Here is a 24,267-nt window from a genome sequence, read left to right as displayed (position 1 = left end):
CCCAATTACCAGTAAGTTAGGAAAACAATGGTGTTAGGTTAACGGATGGTAAGTCAGTAATACCATCTTCTCATACAAAACACAGCAGTACACAAATTGCTAAAAATTATAAACCCATTTAATCTACCTTTCCATTTACATCATCCATTATGCAAATATAAACATTAGGTTCTAAGTGACAATAACAGATATAGAAACTTGATCTCTCTCAAAACAAAGCAGATTTGTTCTCATGAAACCATAATTTATCTCTCTTTTTTTTTTTTAAGTTACCTTTCCTCATCCAAAATAATAGAACCGTCTTCTGCCACTTTTACTCGAGGAACCAGCAATGGCCCATCATCAGTCTCTTCTTCCATTTCTTCATTTTCTTCAGCATCAGGAGTACTCTTACTTTCTTGCCTACCGAAAGTAGTAACAACAGGTTAATTCATATAGCCTTGAGAAGTGTTTCCTCGACAGTATGAACTTCTAAAATAAATTATAACAAATTCAACTTTAGCTATTTCCAACTTTCCCTAATAATTAACTGAAAATACTATGGTTGTTTAATACATGAGATTTCCTCAAATTTTATTCTAGTAGTATTCAATAAGAAGCATTTGCTCTCTTTGAAAATAAGAGAAATGAATGCTTATCTTTTCTATCTCAAATGAACAGTAAATTAACCCGCCCAGTTATTATGGAATTAACAATAATAATGCCTTGGAGTTATACAGCATTACTTCATAGATTACTGTATTTACTCTTCAGAACAACCCTTTAGGATTAGTATCTTCATAACCATTTGAGGCTTACAAAAAATAAATAAGTTTTGCTTTAATTTACACAATGGTAAGGGCAGAGCCAAAAGTCAAACATAAGTTTCCTGATAATGATTCCTGATCCCATGCACTTTCCATTCTACTACACTGTCTCCTTAAGGTTTTATTACAGCAAATAAAACATATAAACCTATAAAACATAACCATTTTTAAAGCTTCAGAGTATAACTTTAAAACAACGTTGATCCTAGGCAAAACACCAATCACGTAATCAACCCTTGAAGTGACAAGCAGAAAACTCCCAATGTTACTAGAGTAATTTTCCACAATCTCCAACCTTGAATTACAAGGTTACAGTAACTTCCTAATAGGCCTCCTGGGGGGTTTCCTGAGAGTAAACTAACATTCAACAGTGCAAGGTAGAAAGTAACATGGAACTTGTAGAACAAACATCACATCAAGTGATATCAAAACCACACCTATTGCAGGACAATGTATATATGCATTTATAAGAGAGAAAGAGAAGGAAGGAAGGAAAGAAAGAAAAAAAAACAAGGAGGAAAAGAGAGGTGAGAGATGGGAGAAAAGGAAAGGAAAAAGATACACATTTGCTTGGACTTGAGTAAACTAGAATGGGAATGATATATTAAAAATCCGTAACATTTGCTGCTTCCACGGAGGAGAAACTAGATGGCAGAAGACCAGAGTTGGGAGGCTTTTCTCAATATGCTCTTTTGTTACTTTTGAATTTTATACCATGTAAATATATTATGATTCTAAAATAAAAAACTCTTAATTCTAAAAGCTTTAATTTAAAATCATAACACTAGCCATTCTTGTATGTAATACACAAATAGTGCAGGGTTTTCATATTGATTTAAATCAGGCGGTAACTTTTATTCTTGCCAATGATTCTAGTTTCTAAAAACCTATCAAATGTAATTTTACAATAACAGAAAGAACCATTTGATTTCTTTTTCTTTTTTTTTTTAATGTACCCATCAGAGAATAATATTTTTTTAAAAGTATGAGATGCTTACTCTCTCGTCTGGACTGGCGTCAATGATTTTTCTGTTTTCTTTTCTTGTTCCAGTGAGGAACTATTAAACACAAACAACAGAATACTTTTAAATAAGTCATTAATTCATATCTTGTCAATTCTATCAGTAGACAAGGAAATTATTTTCACCTTCATGTTGTTCTTATTTTTATTTCCGTTTTAAGATATAACACTTCTATTAATGATCACGTGGTCCAATGATCAATTTTTCAGTCAAAACTTTTGTTGTCAAGTACAAATAGCTTGTAAGCGAAGGGAGTCTCCCATGCCTGAGGAACAAAGCAACCTAGGTGGCTTGTCTCCAACTCCCAGATGTCAAACAACTCAAAACCTAGGTTTCTGGCCCTTTCTTCAACTGGGCCAAAGACCTAGTGAATCTGAAAAAGGCATATACTGAAAAATATGCCACAACTCCTATCTCCATTTGTTAAACCATCAACAACACAACAATGAGAAGACTGACCTTCCACCCACTAAATTAACTTTGATTAAAAAAAAATTAAACTTTGATTAAAGAAGCTTTATTCTTGGGGGAACTGTTAAACAAAACGCCACTATATTTAATTAAGAAACGGAGCATAAAAATTAGACCACCCCTTTGGATCATGTAATTGTCGTTGTTAGGTGCCATCGAGTTGGTTCTGGCTCATAGTGACCCTATGCACAACAGAATGAAACACCGCCCGGTCCTGAGCCATCCTTACAACCGTTGTTATGCTCGAGCTCATTGTTGCAGCCACTGTGTCAATCCACCTCGTTGAGGGTCTTCCTCTTTTCTGCTGACCCTGTAGTACTCTGCCAAGCATGACATCCTTCTCCAGGGACTGATTCCTCCTGACAGCACATCCAAAGTATGTAAGACACAGTCTCGCCATCCTTGCCTCTAAGGAGCATTCTGGCTGTACTTCTTCTAAGACAGATTTGTTTGTTCTTGTGACAGTCCATGGTATATTCAATATTCTTCACCAACACCACAATTCAAAGGCGTCAATTCTTCTTCAGTTTTCCTTATTCATTGTACACTTTCACATGCATATGATGAGACTAAAAATACCATGGCTTGGGTCAGGTGCACCTTAGTCTTCAGGGTGACATCTTTGCTCTTCAACACTTTTAATGGTCATTTGCAGCAGATTTACCCAATGCAATGCGTCTTTTGATTTCTTGACTACTGCTTCCATGGCTGTTGATTGTGGATCCAAGTAAAATGAAATCCTTGACAACTTCAATCTTTTCTCCATTTATTATGATGTTGCTCATTGGTCCAGTTGTGAGGATTTTTGCTTTATGCTGAGATGCAATCCATACTGAAGGCTGTGGTCTTCGATCTTCATTAGTAAATGCTTCAAGTCCTCTTCACTTTCAGCAAGCAAGGTTGTGTCATCTGCATAACACAGGTTGTTAATGAGTCTTCCTCCAATCCTGATGTCCCATTCTTCTTCATATAGTCTAGCTTCTTATATTATTTGCTCAGCATACAAATAGATATGGTGAAAGAATACAACCCTGACTTAACTCAATTAAGGAAGAATTGCATGGCTGGTCCTATTATATCCTGGCAACCAATATAACAAAGAAAACTTATTTTTACTCTCAGAGGTAAAGGGCATCATTTACCACACCAAGAAAGCAGCTACAGGCAGTTCCTGGATTACGAGTGAGTTCTAAGTCTGTCGTTAAGTCGAATTTGTACGCAAGTCTGAACAGTTAGGCATAGTTCGTAGCTAACGTCAAACATTTGTCTTAAGGTATAGTATCTAGTGTACCTTTTTATGAATACAAAACATAAAAGAAACACTTCCAGATACACTAAAACATCTGTAACATAATAATATAGTAATAATAACATTTTGATGCACATCACAAAGTACTGTATTTTTACACAAATAATGCGTACCTTCTAAAGAGTCGGAAACGACTCGATGGCACTAGTTTTTTTTTTTTCTATGTTTGTTTGCCAACCGTGCCCAGCCTTGTGAGGTATTTTCGTAAGCACGCTCCGGTAATTTTTTTTACAGCAACACATTAAAAAAAATTGGCATAGTTGCGCTTATGAGAACACCTTGTGTGGGGAGGGCAAGGTTGACAAACACAGAAAGTGCGCGTTGTTTGTGTAAAAATACCAAAGTGCCTGTTTATGATTATGGATCATTGTATGTACCTCAAATTTTTAATATAATAGGCTTTATGGGGCTTGGTTTGTAACTACAGGTTGTACATAAGTCGGACATTTGTAACCCGGGGGGCTGCCTGTAATTGAAACATCACTAATTTTTCCTATAAATTTGATCTAAAAGAACAAAAATGCTGTAACTTTTTGTCAACATGCTTTTGGGAAACTGAAACTACACAAATGATATTTAAATCGCTTCATACCCAAAGTAAAAAAGAAATTATACTTACGTCATTGGATTGTTATTTGGCAGGTAATATATGAAGTCTCTCATAGTCATTTTTGAACGATCTGGTGGCTGCTGACTTTCATTAATAGCATATTTGTTTTTCCACTGCTTCTATATGCATAAGCACACACAGGTTCACTATTGTTTCATAAATATAGAATTTCAGATACACCATATTCAAGTGTATAACCTACTGATATATTCAATCCAAGTGCTTCAATAATATCTCTATTCCAATTATGTCATATTATAGAAAAAATTATAAACTGAATATTAAAAGTTATAGCACATTAAGGAATTGTAAAAACTAGGGAAATTTGGGATTAGTTTAGATAAAAGTTGAATGTATAAAATCATGCTACTGATGCATTCTGAGTACAATAGTTTACGGAAAATTTATAAATACATAGCTTCTGCTTATCCTACATTAAATTGGAATTATGTATTTTATGGAATTCATGAAGCAAAAATGTTTAATTTTTAATTTTTCAAAATAAATCTAGTTAAGTAGATTCTATAAAACAAAACACTTTTACAGGCTTAGATTTGAACATAAAACCAAAACCCATAGTCGGTTCCAACTCATACCAACCCTATAGGACAGAATAGAACTGCCCCATAGGGTTTCCAGGGGTGGCTGGTAGATTCGAACTGCCAGCCTTTTGGTTAGCAGCCAAGCTCTTAACCATTGCACCACCAGGGCTCCAAACATACCTAGATTCAAATTCCATATCCTTCACTATGTTTGACACAAAGCAAATAACCACTCTGAGCTTATTTCCTCGTGTATAAAATAGTGAGATCTACTTCACAGTTTAGAGAATTGGATAGCAATATAAAGAATGAAGCAAAGTTGCTTCCCCTTAAAAAAACAGTATTCTGTAACTAATAATAAGAGCTGTCATTTGTTGGGCACTTACTATTTGCTGGGCCCTGGTCTAAATTTATTCTTCACAACCACCCAATGAGGTAGATACCATTACAAGTTTTTTATGGATAAGAAAACAGAGAAAAGTTAATTAAATTGCCCAAGGTCACCTAGCTACTAAGGGATGAGGCTAAGATTGAAACCTTAAGTATCTAATTCCAGAGCCTAAATGCTTCACAACTGATTTACTGTTTTTCCAGAAAAAGAATGAATTTTCCCAGCAATCTTCAAGATAAAAAAAAGGACAAAACCAACAGCCAACATTATTCTAAACAGAAAGAGACTGAAAGCAGACAAGGATGTACTCCCTCACCACGCTTACTCAATATTGTACTAGAAGTCCTGTCTAGAGCAATAAGGTGAAAAAGGGAAAATAAAACGCATACGAATTGGTAAGAAAGAAGTAAAATTAATCCTACTTGCAGGTGATACGATCCTATACATAGGAAATCCCAGAGACTCCGCAAGCAACTAACGGGAACTAACAGAAGAATTCAGCAAAGTGGCAGAGTACGAAAACTGATGTACAAGAATCAGTTGGATTCCTCTACACCAACAAAAAGAACTCTGAAAAAGAAATCAGGAAAACAATACCATTTACAAGAGCCCTCAAAAAGATAAAATAAAATACTTAGGAATAAATATAGCTAGAGATATATAAAACTTATACAAAGAATTGAAGAAAAAATTCAAGCCTTGAGTTGCAATACCGAAGGATTCTATGGGCAAAATACTGAACAATGCAAGAAGTATCAAAAGAAGATGAAAGGAATACACAAAATTACTGTACCAAAAAGAGTTGGTCAATGTTCAAACACTTCGGGAGGTAGCATATAATCAAGAACTGATGGTACTGAAGAAGTCCAAGCTGCACTGAAGGCACTGGCAAAAAAACAAGGCTCCAGGAATTGCTGGAATACCACCTGAAATGTTTCAACAAACAGATGTAGCACTAGAGGTCCTCACTCATCTATGCCAACAAATTTGGAAGACAGCTACCTGGCCAGTCAAATGGAGGAGGATCCATATTTGTGACCATTCTAAAGAAAGATGTTCCACCATAATGTGAAAATTATTGAACAATATCATTAATAGCACATATAGGTAAAATTTTGAACATAATTAAAAAATAGCTGCAGCAGTGCATCCACAGGGAACTGCCAGAAATTCAAGCCAGATTCAGAACAGGATGTGGAATGAGGTAAGTCAGTTTTTGACATGAGATGGATCTTGGCTGAAAAAAGAGAATCTCAGAAAAATGTTTACCTGTGTTTTATTGACTATGCAAAGGCATCCGACTATGTGGATCATAACAAATGACAGTTAACACAGAGAAAAAGGAGAATTCCAGAACACTTAATTGTGCGGAACCTGTACATAGATCAAGAGGCAGTCATTCAAATCAGGAAAGGTGTATGTCAGGGTTGTATCACTTCACCATACTTCTCAATCTGTACGCTGAGCAAATAATCCAAGTAAATGGACTATGTGAAGAAGAACACGCATCGGGATTGGAGGAAAACTGAGAACCCGCAATATGCAGATGACACAATCTTGCTTACTGAAAGTGAAGAGAACTTGAAGCATTTACTGATGAACATCAAAGCCTACAGCTTTCAGCATGGATTACACCTCAACATAAAGAAGATGAAAATCCCCACAAGTGGACCAATAAGAAACATCATGATAAACTGAGAAAATACTGAAGTTGTCAAACATTTCATTTTACGTGGATCCACAATCAATGCCCATGCAAGCAGCAGTCAAGAAATTAAATGATGTATTGCACTGGGCAAATCTGCTTTAAAAGACCTCTTTAAAGTATAAAAGGCAAAGATGTCACTTTAAGGGTTAAGGTATGTCTGACCCAAGCCATGGTATTTTCTATCACCTCATATGCATGTGAAATCTGGATAATGAATAAGAAGACTGAAGAGAAATTGATGCCTCTGAATTATGGTGTTGGTGAAGAATATTGAACGTACATACCATGGACTGCCAGAAAAATGAACACATACGTCTCAGAAGAAGTACAGCCAGAATGTTCCTTAGAAGGGTGGAGAGACTTCATCTCACGTACTTTGGACATGTTATCAGGAGGTACTAGCCCCTGGAGACAAGCATCATGCTTGATAAAGTAGAGGGTCAGTAAAAGCCAAGACCCTCGACATGATGGATTGACACAGTGGCTGCAACAATGGGCTCAAGCACAGCAATGATTATAAGGATGGCACAGGACCGGTTAGTGTTTCACTCTGTTGTACGTGGGGTCACCGTGAGTTGGAACTGACTCAACAGCACCGAACAACAAGGATAGCTGATCTTTGACAAAGCATCAAAGCTCATTAAATAGGGAAGAGAAAGACTGTTTAACAAATGGTGCTGGCAAAATTCGATATCCATTTGCAGAAAAATAAAACAAGATCCATTCCTCACACCATACATAAAAACTAACTCAAAATGGATCAAAGACTTAAATGTAAAACCAAAAGCTATAAAAATCATGGAAGAAAAAACAGGCACAAAGCTAGGTGCCCTAATGTATGGTATAAATAAAATACCAGACATAACTAAAAATTAACAACCAGCAGAAGATAAACTAGGTAACTGGGACTTCCTAAAAATTATACCCATCAAAAGACTCCACCAAAAGAGTAAAGAGAACCCACCAACTGGGAAAAAAAATTTTGGCTATGACATATCCAACAAGGGTCTAATCTCTAAAATTTATAAACAATTTCAACTCCTCAACAACAAAAAGACAAACAACCCAATTAAAAAATGGGCAAAGGACATGATCAGACACTTCACCAACGAACACATTCAGTCAGCTAAAAAACACATGAACAGATTCTCGAGATAATTGGCCATTAAAGGGATGCAAATCAAAACTACAATGTGATATCACCTCACCCCAACAGTAATGGCACTGATCAAAAAAACAGAAAACAACAAATGCTAGTGAAGTTGTGGGGAGACTGGAGCTCTTAAACACTGCTGGTAGGAATGTAAAATGGTACAACCACTACGGAAAATGATATGGCACTTCCTTAAAAAGCTAGAAACAGAAATACCATACAGTCCAGTAATTCTGCTTCTAGGTATACATCCTAGAGAAATAAGAGCCATGACAACAACAGACACATGCACATTCATGTTCACTGCAGCATTACTCACAATAGCAAAAAGATGGAAACAACCTAAGTGCCCATCAACGGATGAATAAACAGTGGTACATACACAGAATGTACTACTACACAAGGATTAAGAATGATGACTCTGCAAAACATCTCACATGGGTGAATCTGGAGGACATCAAAATGAGTGAAATTAAGTCGATCACAAAACAACAAGTATTGTATGAGACCACTACTATAAATAGTCAGGAAAAGCTTTACACACAGAAAGAAACATTTTTTTGATGGTTATAAACGAAGCAGCAGAAGGGAGGGAAGATCACTAACTGCAGAGAAGACACATGTTAACTTTGGTAAAGGGGAAGGCAGTACAAAATGTGGGGGAAGTCAGTACAACATGACCAAGGCAAGGGGACACAGAGGTACGCAAGAAAAAAAGGCAATGCCAGTAAATGCTACAACATATACAATCCTGAAACAACATTAATAACAAACAATAATTTATGAGTGGATACACAGGTCAATATGTACACTGAAGAGGTGTGGGAGGGCATATGGGGTATACCTACATGCAAACATAGGTTTGGCTGTGCATATTTTTACACACATATTCATATGTACTGCATGTATACTCATATATATATAATAGAGCACACAGACTGCAATCTTGGAAATATCCTAGACATAACCAAACACTTCATGGGACTGAGTTACTGGGCTTGAAGACTAAGGACCATAGTCTCAGGGGACATGTAGGTCAACTGACATAACATAGCTCATAAAGACAACATTCTACATCCTACTTTCCTGAGTAGCACCTGGAGTTTTAGGGCCCTGGTGGCACAGTGGTTAACAGCTTCGCTGCTAACCTAAAGGTCAGCAGTTCAAATTCACCAGCTGCTCCTTGGAAACCACAGGGGGCAGTCCTACTGTCCTATAGGGCTGCTGTAAGTCGGAATTGACTCTACAGCAATAGGTTTGGTATTTTTTTTTTTTTTTTTTTGGTCTGTGGTCAAAAAAGCTTTCAAGCAGCTATTTAAAATACAACTATTGGTCTCTTTCCATTCAGAGCAAAGGAGAGTGAAGAAAATCAAAGACTCAAGAAAACAATTAGCCCAAAGGACTAATGGACCACAGGAACCACAGCTTCCAGATGGTGCCTGGCTATCATTACAGACTGCTCTGACCAGAATCACTACAGAAGGTCCTGGTTAGAGTGGGGGGAAAAAGTAGAACAAAATCCAAATTCACAAAAAAGACCAGATTTATCAGTGTAACAGAGACTGAAGGAAGCCCCAAGACTGTGTCCCTTAGACACCGTTTTAACTTGGAAATGAAGTCATTCCACCCAAATAACAGACAAGCCTATAAAATAAACAACAACATTCAAGAGGGAAGTGCTCCTTAGAGCAATCATCCACATAAGGCCAAAAGAGCAACATCTGCCCAAAAGCAACAAGCACAAAGCAGGAAAACCAGACAAATGGAAATGGGGAAGTAAGGGTGGTAACAGGGAGAGTGCTAACACATTGTAGGTATTGCAACCAATGTCACAGAACAATCTGTGTATAAACTACTGAATGGGAAACAAATTTTCTCTGTAAACCTTCACTTAAAGCACAATAAAAACAGAACATGGACTCTACTACATGCACACTCAAATTTTCCCCGTTTATAATGTTCCATACCGCCAATTTAGAAAATATTACCAATTCAAATAAATATACCTTAAGTCACTTGGACATCCTCACATGAAAAATCATATTCAAAGTTTACTTCATAAATATACTACGTATATTTGCGTATAAAGCTTATATTTGTGTCCTTCACCAAAAACAATGAAATAAATTAATGAATAAAATGTGTAAAAAATAATACTGGTGGAAAAAATAGTTTATTGATAAGCTCATAATGCTTCCGAATCATTCTGACAAAAGTATTATAATGGATGGTATCTGGTTTTGTTCCCCCATCAAACTCTACAGATGCAAATTTTCCCTCTGAATGGTATGTTACTAATATAAAAACAGAAGTCTAGCAGGCAACAGTTAAAATTCTGAGTTTTCTCCTTTACCTTCTCTTTTCTCAATTCTTCTTTTAACATTTCTCTCAGTTTCTGGGCTTTATATATTCGGTACCTGTCGGAGCATGGCTGTTTCTCTTTTGTTGGAATAGGGCTTGGTTGTAAAGTTTCTTGATTAACAGTACATAAGGGATGAGATTCTGAAGGAACACTGACACTAGGTTTATCCAGACTAGAAGTACTTGATACTCGCTTTCTTCTCTGTGAAGCAGTAGGGGAAGATTTGCTGGATTCTTCAACGTCATTCTCACCATCAATCTTTTCACCAGTGCTGAAATTAAAAAAAAAAAAAAAAAGGCATCATGAATCTTATATATTCTAGTTTTAAAACCTTGTCTGGTGAAAATTAAAAAATAGGAAAGTCTTATTTATTCAAAAATCAATGACTTGAGATTGAAATTAATTGTGACAGAATTTGCAAAAAAAAAAATTTAACAAATATGTACATTCTAATGAAATTGCAAATTTTATTCAAATTTCAAGTCCCTAAGCACATTCACGGAAACCCCAGTGGTATAGTGCTATGGCTGCTAAGCAAAAGGTCTGCAGGTTGAATCCACCAGGCGCTCCATGGAAACTCTATGGGGCAATTCAACTCTGTCCTATAGGGTTGCTATGAGTCGGAATCTACTCGACAGCAATGGGCGTTTTTGTTTTTTTTAAGCACATTTGAGCACACGATTTTATGCTTGCTTCCCTTAAAAACAAAAAAAATTAAGCTATAGAACAAAGCTTAATTAGTCTTATTTGAATTACTAGGTAACAGAGAAGTTTTCTAAAGTAAAGTTTATAATTCATCCTGACATCCCCCAAACTGGTCAAAATTACCAGCATCAACCAGAGATCAAACAAAATATACAAAACTTCAAACCTCAGAAACATTTGTATTGTAATATTTGAAAATACACATACATCTACATTAACCAAACCAAATTCTGTTTCAGGCAGAAATCATTTATCTTTTGTCAGGCATGATTCTACTTACACAGACACTAGAATAAGCTCTTCACTCAAAAAAACATTACTCAATTGCTCCAAATTACATATTAGATATGGTTCAGACTGAATATAGGATTGGAAGAATGTGCTGAAAGCAAATTAAGTCAATAAAAGAGGTTTAAGAATTAAAAGCAGAGATTCTACTTTTTTCACATGTTAAAATTAACCTTAAATAAAAATGGCAAATGCCTAAACATAGAATAACCTTTTCCAGGCACTCTTCTCCAATTTAGATTTTTATCTCAGCCCTTATAAAACGCGATACGTGGAATGCGTATCAATTTTTATAACTAGCAAAGCCCCCCCCCCAAAAAAGAAAACACTTGATCAAAAACAAAGTATACTCCCTAAAAGTCAACTTTAAGAAACAACTAAATATCCTCAAGTTTAAGTGTCTCAAGGCTAGTCTCTGGATAATCTATTAAATTACCAATTATCATGTATTCATTAGGAGCCCTGGTGACACAATGGTTAAAAGCTTGGCTGCTAAGCAAAAGGTCAGCAGTGTGAATCCACCAGCCACTCCCTGGAAACCCTCTGGGGCAGTTCTACTCTGTCCTATAGGGTCGATATGCATCACAATTGATTCGACAGCAAGAGGCTTGGTTTGGTTTTTTGGTTTCATTTATAATTAACAGTATCTCTGCAAACTTTATTAACCTAACAGCGACTATTTGTATGAGGAGCCATGGTGGTGCAGTGGTTAAGAGCTACCTGCAAAGCAAAAGGTCGGTGGTTCGAACCCACCAGCTGCTCCGCTGGAAAAAGATGTGGCAGTCTGTGGCAGGTTGCTTCAGTAAAGATCACAGCCTTGGAAACCCTATGGGGCAGCTCTACTCTGTCCTATGGGGTTGCTACAACTTGAAATAAACTCTACAGCAATGGGTTTTGCATTTGCACTCCGTTTTGGGGAAAAACATTCGTAACAGATTTATGTAAGAAATTTAGAAATTATTTAAGCATCACCAAGCTATCAACAAAATAACACCCTATATTCAGCACCAGTTCAGGCCAAAAGATGAAGATGAGCTAAAAAGAAAGGAATAAATTTTTCACCTTCCTGTCACAGTATAAAGAAGCACTGGTGGCACAGTGGTTAAAGCACTGGACTGCTAACCGAAAAGGTCGGCGGTTCAAAACCACCAAAGGCACCTCAGAAGAAAGATGTCGCAGTCCGCTTCCACAGATTTACAGCCTTGGTCACTATGAGTCAGAACAAACTCAATGCAGTGGGTTTTTCTGAGTCACAGCATAAGCAGAATTTGTGCTAACCCACTGTCACTTAACACTTTATTGTTTCTCATATACGTAGCATAGAAGCAGAGACCATACTAGCCTGATACGTCCTAACTTTACTTTGCTCCACCATTTTCTTTTTTAACTAGTAACTTTTTTGAGTAACTACTCTGCCATGTTCTGTGCAAGATAGTTTATATGCGTTCTCTCTCTTCTCCACAATAACCCTCCAAGGTTGGTAATATTATCCCAATTTTACAGACGAATAAATCCTGCCTGGGAGAAGCCCATTACATTGTTGTAGTAAGCTGAAGAGTCCTAAACCCAAATGCGGTACATGACGCTAAAGCCATGCTTTTCCGTTCCAAAAACATGGTCACCATATTTAAAGGGGCACACACTCAAAGTACTAACACCAAAGCGAGTACCCAGACCTACTTTCCACTGACATAAATCAGCAGAGCCAAAGCAACACTGGTTTTCTCTTTTTCAAAATAAATACTTTAAAAATTAAAGATTAAAACCACTTTCCTCGCAAAGTACTCCAGAAGAATGAAAACTACCATAATCTGAATTCTCCAATGAACACCAGTACCACGTGTGTAGATATTCTTTAAGGCTATTATACTTGGATTCCCCGTCATCACTGTAAGACACGGCAGCCCCCCAGGGAATCGCAAGACCATGACAAAATCCATATGCACACACCCTCAGGACCGAGAAACAAACTGCAGCTTGGAGTGGTTTCATCGCCCCTAAACCGAAAGGTTTACGGCAAGCAAAGCTTACTCCTAAACTTAATTTGTTCAAATTCCAGGTGGCAAAGCTTACTCCTGTAGTAAAGTTAATTTGTTCAAATTTCAGGTGACAAGGCCGGGGAGGTGAGGGAGACAAAAACGTTCCTCTCTGCAAGCTCTTACCTGCCCCTGGGAGCCTTTTCTTGGGGTTCTGCTCCCCCAGTATCCACCAGGGGCACATCTCTGGGCTCCGCTGGCTTCGGAGCAGAGGCCGCAGCCGGCTCCGGAGGCCTGGGAGACTCCTTTCCACGCTGGAGGTTGGGAGCGGTGGACCCCCTGGCGCCTATACCAGGCCTGACGTTAGGCTTCACGCTAAGGCGTGCCCTGCGGAACATGGCGGAGCCAGGGGGCCCGGGGAGGCGGCCCCACGGCCGCTGAGCCCCGAGCCCCGGCCGCTGCCCGGAAAAGGGGTTAGGAACTGCGCCTTCTCACGAAGCTACACCACCAACCCGGCAGACAGCTACGGCAGCTTCACGCCCCCGCTGCCTCCTCCCTCCTCCCGCCGCCGCCTCTTCTTCATGACCCTGTTACAGTAACAGCTAAGTTTCCTTCTCTGCCCAGCTCTCAGCCCGAAGACGGCGCCGGAACTCGTTGCATCATCAGCCAGCGCCGCAATCCTACCGGAATGAAGTCAGACGCACGACGCCGAGAGCCATGGTAACTGCCAAGCTATGCATTAAAAAAAAAAGCCATCTAGTCCATTCAGATTCGTAGCGACCCAACGGGACACAGGGTCTCCAAGGCTGTAATCTTTAGGAAGCACACTGCCCCATCTTTCTCCTAGGCAGTGGTCATGGGTTTGAAGCAAAAGCAGGTGAGCGCTTTAAACACTACCCCACCAAGTCTCCAAACTATGCATAGAGTATGGTTACCTGCGAACCAGTCGTTGAGGAGTAGAGCCTTGCACTCTTTTATCTGTAGGCTTCCTTTTCTTTTTTTAAAATTTTTATTGTGTTTTAAGTGCAAGTTTATAAACCAAGTCAGTCTCATACAAAAACCTACATACACCGTGCTATATACTCCTAGTTGCTCTCCCTCTAAGGAGACAGCACATTCCTTCCCTCCACTCTCTGTTTTCATGTCCGTTAGGCCAGCTTCTGACCCCCTCTGCTCTCTCATCTCCTCTCCGGAAGAAGCTGCCTGCACAGTCTCATGTGTCTACTTGATCCAAGAAGCTCACTCTTCACCAGTATCATTTTCTATCCCATAGTCCTGTCCAATCCCTGTCTGAAGAGCTGGCTTTGGGAATGGTTCCTGTCTTGGGCTAACAGAAGGTCTGGGGACCATGACCTCTGGGGTCCTTCTAGTCTCAGTCAGACCATTAAGTCTGGTCTTTTTACATGTAGTCTTCCTTTTCTTGTTTCTAGCTGCCTTTAGAGTGGGCTCGTGACTCATAGCCACCCTATGCACAACTGAATGAACAGCTGCATGGTCCTGTGCCATTCCTATTACCCATTCTGATCCATAGTTTTCATTGGCTGATTTGCAGAAGTAGATCTTCAGGTATTTCTTCCTACTCAATCTTACTCTGGAAGCTCCGCAAAAGCATGTTCAGCATCATAGCAAACACCCAAACCTCCACTGACAGGCAAGTGGTTGGCGCAAATAAGATGCATTGGCCTAGAATAGAACCAGGTCTCTGGCATGTTGATGTTTTTAGATGCTTTTGAATCGGTTCTGACTAAGAGTAAACCTATGTACGCTAGTGGCATAGTGGTTAAGTGCTACGGCTGCTAGCCAAAAGGCTGGCAGTTCAAATCCACCAGGCACTCCCTGGAAATGCTAAGGGGCAGTTCTACTCCATCCTATAGGGTCACTATGAATCAGAATCAACTCGACAGCAATGTTTTTTTTTTTTTTTTTGGTATTTACAGCAGAATGAAACACTGCCTAATCCTGCGCTATCCTCACAATTGTTGTTTGAACCCATTATTGCAGCCACTGTATCAATACACCTCATTAAGGGCATTAAGGGTACCCCTCCTTTTTGCTGACTCTCTACCTTACCAAGCATCATGTCCTTCTCCAAGGACTGATCCCTCCTGATAACATGTCCCGAGTACATCAGACAAAATCTCACTATCCTCGCTTCTAAGAAGCATTAGGGCTGTACTTCTTTCAAGACAGATTTGTTCATTTTCTGGCAGTCCATGGTATATTAAATCTTCTCCACCAACAGCATAACTCAAAGGCATCAATTCCTCTTTAGTCTTCCTTATTCATTGTCCAGCTTTTGCATGCATATGAGATGACTGAAAATACCATAGCTTGGGTCACGTGCACCTTAGTCCTCAAAGTGACATCTTTGCTTGAAAGCAGTCTTTTGAAGAAGATTTGCCAGTGCAATTTGTCACTTGATTTCTTGACTGCTGCTTTCATGGGCTTTGATTGTGGCTGCAAGTAAAACAAAATCCTTGACACATTCAATATTTTCTCCATTTATCATGATGTTGCTCATTGGTCCAGTTGTCAGGATTTTCGTTTTCTTTATGTTGAGATGTAATCCATACTGAAGGCTGTAATGTCTGATCTTCATCATTAAGGTTGTGTGTCAATATGGCACGAATTTCAGTAGTTTGGCAGTTATGGTATAGTTTGGTAGTTTTATGATGATGTGATCACTGCCATGATGAGATTTGATATGTGATCACATCCATGGTCGGATCTGCTGGAAGTAGCAGCTGAAATTTCCTTGGGGGTATAGATGGCATGGAATATAAGTGGACTTTCAGACAAGGCTCAAAAGCTTTTGCTCACTCTGGATCCTGCAGCTGGCTCCTGTTCACCTGACCTCTGGTTTTTGGGACTTGAGATACCAGCTTGCCTAAAGTCTTCCCTGCCTATCTTGGGATTTGTCAATCTTCGCAGCCTGTGAGCAAGAGCCCTGCTGTCTGACCCACCGATCTTAGGCTCACCAGCCTCTGCGGCTACGTAAATTAGCATAGGCCCCTATCCTGACCCACAGACTTTAAATGTTCCAGTCTCTACAATCTACATTTCCTTGGTATAAATCTCTCTGTATACATATTTTTAAACATTGTTTTTATATTTCTTTTTACAAATTTTAATATATTTACAGATATTTTTAATACATATATTTATATATTTTTAAAATATATATATCACTAATATCACATGTAAGCAAAATTTTGCTGAAGATCATTCAAAAGCAGCTACAGCAGAATATCCACAGGGAACTGCCAGAAATTCAAGCCAGATTTAGAAGAGGATGTGGAGCCAGAGACATCATTGCTGATGTCAGATGGATCCTGGCTGAAAGCAGAGAATACCATAAAGATGTTTACCTGTATTTTATTGACTATGCTAAGCCATTTGACTGTGTGGATCATAACAAATTATGGATAACATTTCAGAGAATGGGAATTCTGGAACACTTCATTGTGCTCGTGAGGAATCTGTACATGGATCAAGAGGCAGTTATTTGAACAGAACAAGGGCACACTGCATGGTTTAAAGTCAGGAAAGGTGTGTATCAGGGTTGTATCCTTTCACCATACTTATTCAGTCTCTATGCTGAGCAAATAATCCAAGAAGCTGGACTATATGAAGAAGAACGGGGCATCAGGATGGGAGAAAGACTCATTAACAACCTGCATTCTGCAGATGACACAACCTTGCTTGCTGAAAGTGAAGGGGACTTGAAGAACTTACTGATGAAAATCAAAGACCACAGCCTTCAGTATGGATTATACCTCAACATAAAGAAAACAAAAATCCTCACAACTGGACCAATAAGGAACATCATGATAAAAGGAGAAAAGATTGAGGTTGCCAAAGATTTCATTTTACTTGGGTCCACAATCAACACCCATGGAAGCAGCAATCAAGAAATCAGTAGACACATTACATTTGGAAAATCTGCTACAAAAGACCTCTTTAAAGTGTTGAAAAGCAAAGATGTCACGTTGATGACTAAGGTGCGCCTGAGCCAAGCCATGGTGTTTTCAATCGCCTCATATGCATGAGAAAGCTAGACAATGAATAAAGAAGACCAGACAGAATAGAACTGCCCCATAGAGTTTCAAAGAGAGGTTGGTAGATTCAAACCACTGATCTTTTGGTTAGCAGCTGAGCCCTTAACCACTGTACCACCAAGGCTCCTCAATCCTTAACAGCTAATGTAACTTGTTTTCCTGGATTTTGGACTTTCTTGGTGCCTATTATCCCTTCTTTCCCTTTAAATTTTCCCATTTGTAATGGAATTTTTACCTTGTACTTTTCCGCCATTGTTTTTTGTAAACATGTAACTTGTAGTCTAGATTTCACAGAATCACAGATGAAGAGGAATTTTGCCCTAGGATAGGATATGCCTTGTCTCAACCATATTTGATAAAGATGATTCAGAAGATGAGATTTTGGACTTGGGGTTGATTTAAGACTTTGGGGATGATTAAAAAAAAAAAAAACAGAAAGCAACAGGTTTGGTTTTGGTTTTTGGAATCCTGTGGTCATAATCCCATTTGGCAATAAGTTGTCTTTGTTATGTTAATGAGGCAGGATTCATGTAGGGTATATCTGGAGTCAATCTCCTAAAAAATATAAAAGGAGCAAGCAAAGAAGTGGGAAGATAGACATCAATCCCAATGGAGCTCTCCAAGGAACCAGGAAACAGAAGGTGAAGGGACAAGGACCTTCCCAAGGGCAACAAAGAGAGAAAGCCTTGTCCTAGACCTGGCACCCTAAATTTTAACTTCTAGCCTCCTAGGAGAGAAATAAATTTCTCTTTGTTAAAGCCAATTGTAGTATTTCTGTAATAGCAGCACTAGATAACTAAGAAAGCAACATTATCCATAATTTGTTATGCTCTACACAGTCGAATGCCTTTGCATACTCAATGATGTTGTTAGGTGTGGTCGAGTTGGAATAGCAACCCCATGTACAACAGAACAAAACGCTGCCTGGTCCTGCACCATCCTCACAATCCTTGTTATTCTTGAGCCCATTGTTTCAGCCACTGTGTCAATCATCTCACTGAGAGGCTTCCTCTTTGTCACTGACCCTCCACTTTACCAAGCAAGACATACTTCTCCAGGGATTGGTCCCTCCTGATAACATGTACAAAGTACGTGAGACAAAGTCTCACCATTCTCGATTCCAAAGAGCACTCTGGCTGTATTTCTTCCAAGACAAACTTGTTCGTTTTCTGGTAATTCAGGTTATATTCACTATTCTTCATTAACACCATAATTCAAAGCATTAATTCTTCTTCAGTCTTTCTTATGCATTGTCCAGCTTTCACATGCATATGAGGTGATTGAAAACACCATGGTTTGGGTCAGGCACACCTTAGTCCTTAAAGTGACATCTTTACTTTTTAACACTTTCAAGAGGTCTTTTCACCATCTCCCTCATACCAAAACCAGGTAAAGACATTACAAAAAAATAAAATTACAGACCTATATCCCTCATGAACATAGATGCAAAAATCCTCAACAAAATTCTAGCCAATAGAATTCAACAACATATCAAAAAAATAATTCACCACCATCAAGTGGGATTTATACCAGGTATGCAAGGCTGGTTTAATATCAGAAAAACCATTAATGTAATCCACCACATAAATAAAACAAAAGACAAAAACCACATGATCTTATCAATTGATGCAGAAAAGGCATTTGACAAAGTCCAACACCCTTTTATGATAAAAACTCTCACCAAAATAGGAATTGAAGGAAAATTCCTCAACATAATAAAGGGCATCTATGCAAAGCCAACAGCCAACATCACTCTAAATGGAGAGAACCTGAAAGCATTTCCCTTGAGAACAGGAACCAGACAAGGATGCCCTTTATCACCGCTCTTATTCAACATTGTGCTAGAAGTCCTAGCCAGGGCAATTAGGCTAGACAAAGAAATAAAGGGCATCCGGATTGGCAAGGAGGAAGTAAAATTATCTCTATTTGCAGATGACATGATCTTATACAAAGAAAACCCTAAGGAATCCTCCAGAAAACTACTGAAACTAATAGAAGAGTTTGGCAGAGTCTCAGGTTATAAGATAAACATAGAAAAATCACTTGGATTCCTCTACGTCAACAAAAAGAACATCGAAGAGGAAATAACCAAATCAATACCATTCACAGTAGCCCCCAAGAAGATAAAATACTTATGAATAAATCTTACCAAGGATGTAAAAGACCTATACAAAGAAAACTACAAAGCTCTACTACAAGAAATTAAAAAGGACCTACTTAAGTGGAAAAACATACTTTGCTCATGGATAGGAAGACTTAACATAGTAAAAATGTCTATTCTACCAAAAGCCATCTATACATACAATGCACTTCCGATCCAAATTCCAATATCATTTTTTAAGGTGACAGAGAAACAAATCACCAACTTCATATGGAAGGGAAAGAAGCCTCGGATAAGCAAAGCATTACTGAAAAAGAAGAAGAAAGTGGGAGGCCTCACTCTGCCTGATTTCAGAACCTATTATACAGCCACAGTAGTCAAAACAGCCTGGTGTTGGTACGACAACAGGCACATAGACCAGTGGAACAGAATTGAGAACCCAGATATAAATCCAACCACATATGAGCACCTGATATTTGACAAAGGCCTGGTGTCAGTGAATTGGGGAAAAGATAGTCTTTTTAACAAATGGTGCTGGCATAATTGGATATCCATTTGCCAAAAAAATGAAACAGGACCCATACCTCACACCAAGCACAAAAACTAACTCCAAGTGGATCAAAGACCTAAACATAAAGACTAAAACGATAAAGATCATGGAAGAAAAAATAGGGACAACCCTAGGAGCCCTAATACAAGGCATAAACAGAACACAAAACATTACCAAAAATGACGAAGAGAAACCAGATAACTGGGAGCTCCTAAAAATCAAACACCTATGCTCATCTAAAGACTTCACCAAAAGAGTAAAAAGACCACCTACAGACTGGGAAAGAATTTTCAGCTATGACATCTCCGACCAGCGCCTGATCTCTAAAATCTACATGATTCTGTCAAAACTCAACCACAAAAAGACAAACAACCCAATCAAGAAGTGGGCAAAGGAAATGAACACACACTTCACTAAAGAAGATATTCAGGCAGCTAACAGACACATGAGAAAATGTTCTCGATCATTAGCCATTAGAGAAATGCAAATTAAAACTACGATGAGATTCCATCTCACTCCAACAAGGCTGGCATTAATCCAAAAAACACAAAATAATAAATGTTGGAGAGGCTGCGGAGAGATTGGAACTCTTATACACTGCTGGTGGGAATGTCAAATGGTACAACCACTTTGGAAATCTATCTGGCGTTATCTTAAACAGTTAGAAATAGAACTACCATACAACCCAGAAATCCCACTCCTCGAAATATACCCTAGAGAAACAAGAGCCTTCACACAAACAGATATATGCACACCCATGTTTATTGCAGCACTGTTTACAATACCAAAAAGCTGGAAGCAACCAAGGTGTCCGTCAAAGGATGAATGGGTAAATAAATTGTGGTATATTCACACAATGGAATACTACGCATCGATAAAGAACAGTGATGAATCTGTGAAACCTTTCATAACATGGAGGAACCTGGAAGGCGTTATGCTGAGCGAAATGAGTCAGAGGCAAAAGGACAAATATTGTATAAGACCACTATTATAAGATCTTGAGAAATAGTATAAACTGAGAAGAACACATACTTTTGTGGTTACGAGGGGGGGAGGGAGGGAGGGAGAGGGTTTTTTACTGATTAATTAGTAGATAAGAACTGCTTTAGGTGAAGGGAAGGACAACACTCAATACATGGAAGGTCAGCCCAATTGGACTGGACCAAAAGCAAAGAAGTTTCCTGGATAAAATGAATGCTTCAAAGGTCAGCGGAGCAAGGGCGGGGGTTTGGGAACCATGCTTTAAGGGGACTTCTAAGTCAATTGGCAAAATAATTCTATTATGAAAACATTCTGCATCCCACTTTGAAATGTGGCGTCTGGGGTCTTAAACGCTAACAAGCGGCCATCTAAGATGCATTAATTGGTCTCAACCCACCTGGAGCAAAGGAGAATGAAGAACACCAAGGTCACATGACAACTAAGAGCCCAAGAGACAGAAAGGGCCACATGAACCAGAGACCTACATTATCCTGAGACCAGGAGAACTAGTTGGAGCCCGGCCACAATCGATGACTGCCCTGACAGGGAGCACAATAGAGAACCCCTGAGGGAGCAGGAGATCAGTGGGATGCAGACCCGAAATTCTCATAAAAAGACCATACTTAATGGTCTGACCGTGACTAGAGGAATCCCGGCGGTCATGGTCCCCAAACCTTCTGTGGGCACAGGACAGGAACCATTCCCGAAGACAACTCATCAGACATGAAACGGACTGGACCGTGGGTAGGAGAGAGATGGTGAAGAAGAGTGAGCTAATTATATCAGGTGGACACTTCAGACTGTGTTGGCATCTCCTGTCTGGAGGGGGGATGGGAGGATAGAGAGAGTTGGAAGCTGGCAAAATTGTCACAAAACAAGAGACTGAAAGGGCTGACTCATTAGGGGGAGAGCAAGTGGGAGTAAGGAGTAAGTTGTATATAAACTTATATGTGACAGACTGACTTGATTTGTAAACGTTCACTTGAAGCTCAATAAAAGTTAATGAGAAAAAAAGATTAGGAAAAAAAAGAGGTCTTTTGCAGAAGATTTGCACAATGCAATGTATTATTTGATTTCTTGATTGCTGCTTCCACGCGCGTTGATTGTGGATCCAAATAAAATGACATCCTTGACAACTTCAATCTAATCTTCATTTATCATGTTTCATACTGGTCCAGTTGTGGGGATTTTTGTTTGTTTTCTTTATGTTGAGGTGTAATCCACACACAGGGCTGGAGCCTTTGACCTTCATCAGTAGGTGCTTCAAGACCTCTTCACTTTCAGCAAGCGAGGTTTTCTCATCTGCGTATCGCAGGTTGTTAATGAGTCTTCCTCCAATCCTGATGCCACGTTCTGCTTCACACAGTCTAACATCTCGGATTATTTGCTCAGCATACAGACTGAATAAAAACCCAACCAAACCCATTTTGCCATCGAGTTGATTCTGATTCATAGAAACCCTGTAGGACAGAGGAGAACTGCTCCATACAATTTCCATGGAGCAGCTGGTGGATTTGAACTGCTGTCCTTTTGGTTAGCAACCATAGCTCTTAAGCGACATGCCACCAGGGTTTCCACAAATTGAGTAAGTATAGTTAAAGGATACAACCCTGATGTACAACTTTCTTGATTTTAAAGCATGCAGTGTCCCCTTCTTCTGTTCGAACAACTGCCTCTTGGTCTATGTACAGGTGCTGCATGAGCACAATTAAGTGTCCTGAAATTCTCATTCTTCCCAATATCAGCCACAATTTGTTACGGTCCACACAGTTGCATGCCTTTGCATAGTCGATAAAAAACCGATAAACGTATTTCTGGCATTCTCTGCTTTCAGCCAAGATCCATCCAACATCAGCAATGATATCTCTTATTCCATGTCCTCTTCTGAATCTAACTTGAATTTCTGGCAGTTCCCTGTCGATGTACTGTTACAACCACTTATGAATTATCTTCAGCAAAATTTTACTTGCATGTTGTATTGACACTGTTCAATAATTTCCACATTCTGTTGGATCACCTTTCTTCAGAATGAGCGCAAAGATGGATCTCTTCAAGTAAGTTGGCCTGGAAGCTGTCTTCCAAATTTCTCAACATAGACAAGTGAGGACTTCAGTGCTGCATCCATTTGTTAAAATATCTCATTTGGTATTCCATCAGTTCCTGTAGCCTTGTTTTTCGTCAAAGCCTTCAGTGTAGCTCGAACTTCTCCCTTTAAAACCATCAGTTCTTGATCATATGCTACCTCCTGAAATAGCTGAATGTCGACAAATTCTTTTTGTTATAGTGACTCCGTGTATTCTTTAATCTGCTTTTGATGCTTCCTGCCTTGTTCAATATTTTGCCCATAAAAAAAAAAAAAAACTTGTTGCCGTCAAGTTGATTCAGACTTATAGTGACCCTATAGGACAGAGTAGGACTGCCCCATAGGGTTTCCAAGGAGCGGCTGGTGAATTTGAACTGCCTACCTTTTAGTTAGCAGCCGAGCTCTTAACCACTGTGCCACAGGGCTCCATTTTGCCAATTTTGAAGGATTCTATTTTGCCCATAGAATCCTTTAAAATTGCAACTCCAGCTTAAATTTTTTCTTCAGTTCTTTCAGCTTGAGAAATACTGAGCGTGTTCTTCTCTTTTGGTTTTCTAACTGCAGGTCGTTGCGCATTTCATTATAATATTTAACTTTGTCTTCCCAAGCTGCTCGTTGAAATCTTTTTTTTTAGCTCTGTTTCTTCATCATTTCTTCCATTTGCTTTAGCTACTGTACATTCAAGAGTAATTTTCAGAGTCTTTTCTGACATCCATTTTTGTCTTTTCTTTCTTTTTTGTCTTTTTAATGACCTTTTGCTTTCTTCATGTATGATGTCTTTGATGTCTTCCCACAACTTGTCTGGTCTTCAGTCATTAGCGTTCCATGCATCAAATCTGTTCAATAAAATCTACTCAATAAAACAAAGATAAACATATTTCTGGTACTCTCTGTTTCAGCCAAGATCCACCTGACATCAGCAATGATACCCTTCCTTCCATGTCCTCTTCTAAATCCGGCTTCAATTTCTGGTAGTTCTCTATGTACTGCTGCAACCACTTTTGAATTATTTTCAGCAAAATTTTACTTTCATGTGATATTAATGATATTTGTTCAATAATTTCCACATTCTTTTGGATCACCTTTCTTTGGAATAGGCACAAATATAGATCTCTTCAAGTCAGTTGGCCAGGTAGCTGTCTTCCAAATTT

General features: G+C 38.9%; 1 protein-coding gene and 1 pseudogene across 3 annotated transcripts in view; both read right to left on the bottom strand.

Moving 5' to 3' along the window:
- BDP1 (B double prime 1, subunit of RNA polymerase III transcription initiation factor IIIB) overlaps positions 1-13,980 on the bottom strand; it is a 118,677-nt gene extending 104,697 nt beyond the window's left edge. For 2 of the 3 annotated variants that reach the window (XM_049865228.1, XM_049865246.1), the window contains exons 1-5: positions 13,530-13,980; positions 10,366-10,645; positions 4,228-4,337; positions 1,805-1,864; positions 274-402 (exon numbers count right to left, since the gene is read on the bottom strand). In XM_049865228.1, the coding sequence (XP_049721185.1) occupies positions 274-402; positions 1,805-1,864; positions 4,228-4,337; positions 10,366-10,645; positions 13,530-13,741 (791 nt within the window). In that variant the 5' untranslated portion in view covers positions 13,742-13,980. The remainder of the gene's footprint in view (positions 1-273; positions 403-1,804; positions 1,865-4,227; positions 4,338-10,365; positions 10,646-13,529) is intronic. The other variant, XM_049865238.1, reaches the window with a different exon arrangement.
- The window catches only part of LOC126066536 (uncharacterized), a 31,425-nt pseudogene continuing 21,024 nt past the window's right edge, over positions 13,867-24,267 (bottom strand).

Source organism: Elephas maximus, chromosome 2 (assembly GCF_024166365.1).
Source record: "Elephas maximus indicus isolate mEleMax1 chromosome 2, mEleMax1 primary haplotype, whole genome shotgun sequence".
NCBI classification, from domain to species: domain Eukaryota; kingdom Metazoa; phylum Chordata; class Mammalia; order Proboscidea; family Elephantidae; genus Elephas; species Elephas maximus.
Note: the sequence above shows the minus strand (reverse complement) of the source record. Positions and strands in the feature narration are given on the sequence as shown.